Consider the following 2543-nt stretch of genomic DNA (forward strand, 5'->3'; position numbering starts at 1 on the left):
GCACCCGCGGGTGTCGTGCCCCTCCTTGGAGGCGTCGTCGAGGTGTGTCGGCGTCTCATATTCTCTCTCTTGGTTTGGTAGCTGTCTCCGGGCAAAAGCCTAGGTCCTACAGGTTGGCGCGATCGCGATGTCATCGACGCCATCCCTCTATTGGGAGTTTCGCGTTGGAGACAAGGCTTGGAGGTCCTGTTGCATTTCTTCCGGTGCTCGCCGCTGTCTAAGGTTGGCTTTGAGGGGTGTTATGCACACCATGGCTAGCGAGTCCATGATGATGCCTTCTCGGGACAGACCTAGTTTCGTCATCTTCTCCTTTTGATGGTGCATCGACAAGAACTATCCTTTTGTAGTTGTTGTTCTTCTTCGGAGGTTTTCAGCATCGGGCCAGACGCGGCTTTGTTGCTTAGCTTAGGATAGACTATTTTGTCTTCTTGTTTTATCTATGGTGTCTATCTTCGGACTAACCAGTGTGAATTTGTGCTATGCCCATTGCTCGGAGCGGGTGGTATCTTTCTTGTACTTAAACCTCTACATCCCTTTGATATACTCTCGAAAAAAACAACGGAAAGAGAGGAGCAAGTGATGACGTGCTGAACTAACGTGGGAATGTGGAGATCGTGTTCTAACAATCACAAAACTATTAGACAAACGATCAGGATGAAAATTGTATTCACGGATATAATTAAACACTTGGCTCGCTGGAAACGTGTACAGAGGGCTTGTTCTGCCCATGGATTTCACGGGGCGGGTATCTATGTGAATGGCTTTCCATTATTCCATATGACATGAACATATGGATGAAATTTTCGGAGCGAAGGGAATCTAAATCCAATTTTTGGGTCAATACAAAGAGCGATGCACGGACACATGCATGGGACGGCGGAGCCGATAGTGCTGGCCCAATTATGCTCATCTGCCCTGTTTAATCCAAGTATCAAAAGGAAACTTGATCTTAAACCTAACGTGTCACGTGTGGATGACCGATCGATCACGGCATCATGTTAATTAGGCCACAACATCGATCTCGTGGCCGCCGCCGGCCGGCGTCCTTCTCCCCCTTTTCCGTACCACGATATGCCCAGATTGCACGCATGGCTCCCCGCGGCAAGAAGATCAAGAAGGCGAGGAGGGAGGAGATAGCAACAGCAACGCTTCCCGACGATGTCATGGAGGACATATTCACACGACTGCCGGCAAAGTCGGTGCTTCGGTGCCGCTGCCTCTCCCGCCACTGGGCCGCCTCTCTCTCCTCGGACGACTTCGCTGACCGCCACCTCCACCGCCGCCGCGGCGCCGTCGTCCCCAGAAAGCTCCTCTTCTTCTCCCAAAACTCCAGAGCTCGGGACAACAACACCTCGGTGCACGGTTGCTCGCTCCACAGCCCCGACGACGACGATGGCGCGCCGCCGCTCATGGCCGGCCTGCCACGTGGCCTTCGTAACAGCGGCGTAGGCCAGTGCAACGGGCTCTTCATCCTGAGGAACGGCATCACGTGGATGTACTACGTATGGAACCCGTCCACCGGCCAGATGACGGCGCTCCCGAGGGGGCGTAGCACGATGGGCCGGCCGTGGCCATCCGACCATCACTCGGCCGACAACTGCTGCGAGAGCCTTGGGCTTGGCTACGACGCGCGCAGCAAGAAGCACAAGGTGGTGCGCGTCTGCCACCGTGCCGCCGTCTGCGAGGTCTACGAGCTGGACTCCCCGACGGGGTTCTGGCGGCCGCCGGCGGCCGCCATGGCGTTGCAGCCGTGCCGGGCTCACTACCCGAGCGTGTTCGCGCAGGGCCACCTGCACTGGAAGGCGCGGAAGCCGCACGAGCACGCGCTCATCGTCTCCTTCTGCCTCGCCGAAGAGGCTTTCGGGGTTCTTTCACCGCCGCCCGGGGCCGGCCGTTTCGTGCTGTCGGAAATCGACGGACGCCTGTGCCTCTCGACCTCGGCCGGCGAAGTTCGCCGTCAAAAGCGGTATGACATTTGGCTTCTGCGCGACCACGAGGCCGGAGGCGCGTGGGATCTACTCTGCCGCGTCGACGTTTCACCGAAGTGTCTGAGGCCGTTACCACGAGAAAAAGGGTTCGTGGAAGGCGGCGTCATGCCGCTCGCCTTCACGGACGGCGGCCGCCGCGTCCTGCTGAGGCCGGGCCTCCACTCCGACCCCAGGAGGCTATGCGCGTACACGCCGGCGACCGGCGAGATGGAGGAGCTCCCGCTCGGCGGAGCCTCGGTCACGCACTACGGCGAGTCCGTGACGCAGGCCATGCTGCTGCTGCCGTACGAGGAGACTGTCGTCTCCCCGGGGACACCATACGAACGCCTCGTCTTTTCGTCGGCGTCGGCGCAGGCACTCCGCTTAGCCCTGCGTCGACTGCCGGCGCTCGACCTCAGGCGGCTGAAGCTCGTCTGCCGGAGTTGGCGTGCGATGGTCGAGAGCGACCGTTTCTTGAAGCTGCACGACGAAGTTGACCACGCTGGAACGGGACTCGACATGGAGTGCTACATGCGGCGTCTCGAAGAGGCCGAGATATTTGTACTCTGTCCATGA

General features: G+C 58.6%; 1 protein-coding gene across 1 annotated transcript; it reads left to right on the plus strand.

The window, feature by feature from the left end:
* Nucleotides 1-992: 992 nt before the first annotated feature.
* LOC127304611 (putative F-box protein At2g02030) lies at nt 993-2543 on the plus strand. Its single transcript, XM_051335251.2, has one exon. It carries the CDS (start codon nt 996-998, stop codon nt 2541-2543), a length of 1548 nt encoding a protein of 515 aa, XP_051191211.1. The 5' UTR covers nt 993-995.

This window comes from Lolium perenne, chromosome 5 (assembly GCF_019359855.2).
Source record: "Lolium perenne isolate Kyuss_39 chromosome 5, Kyuss_2.0, whole genome shotgun sequence".
In the NCBI taxonomy this organism is placed as follows: domain Eukaryota; kingdom Viridiplantae; phylum Streptophyta; class Magnoliopsida; order Poales; family Poaceae; genus Lolium; species Lolium perenne.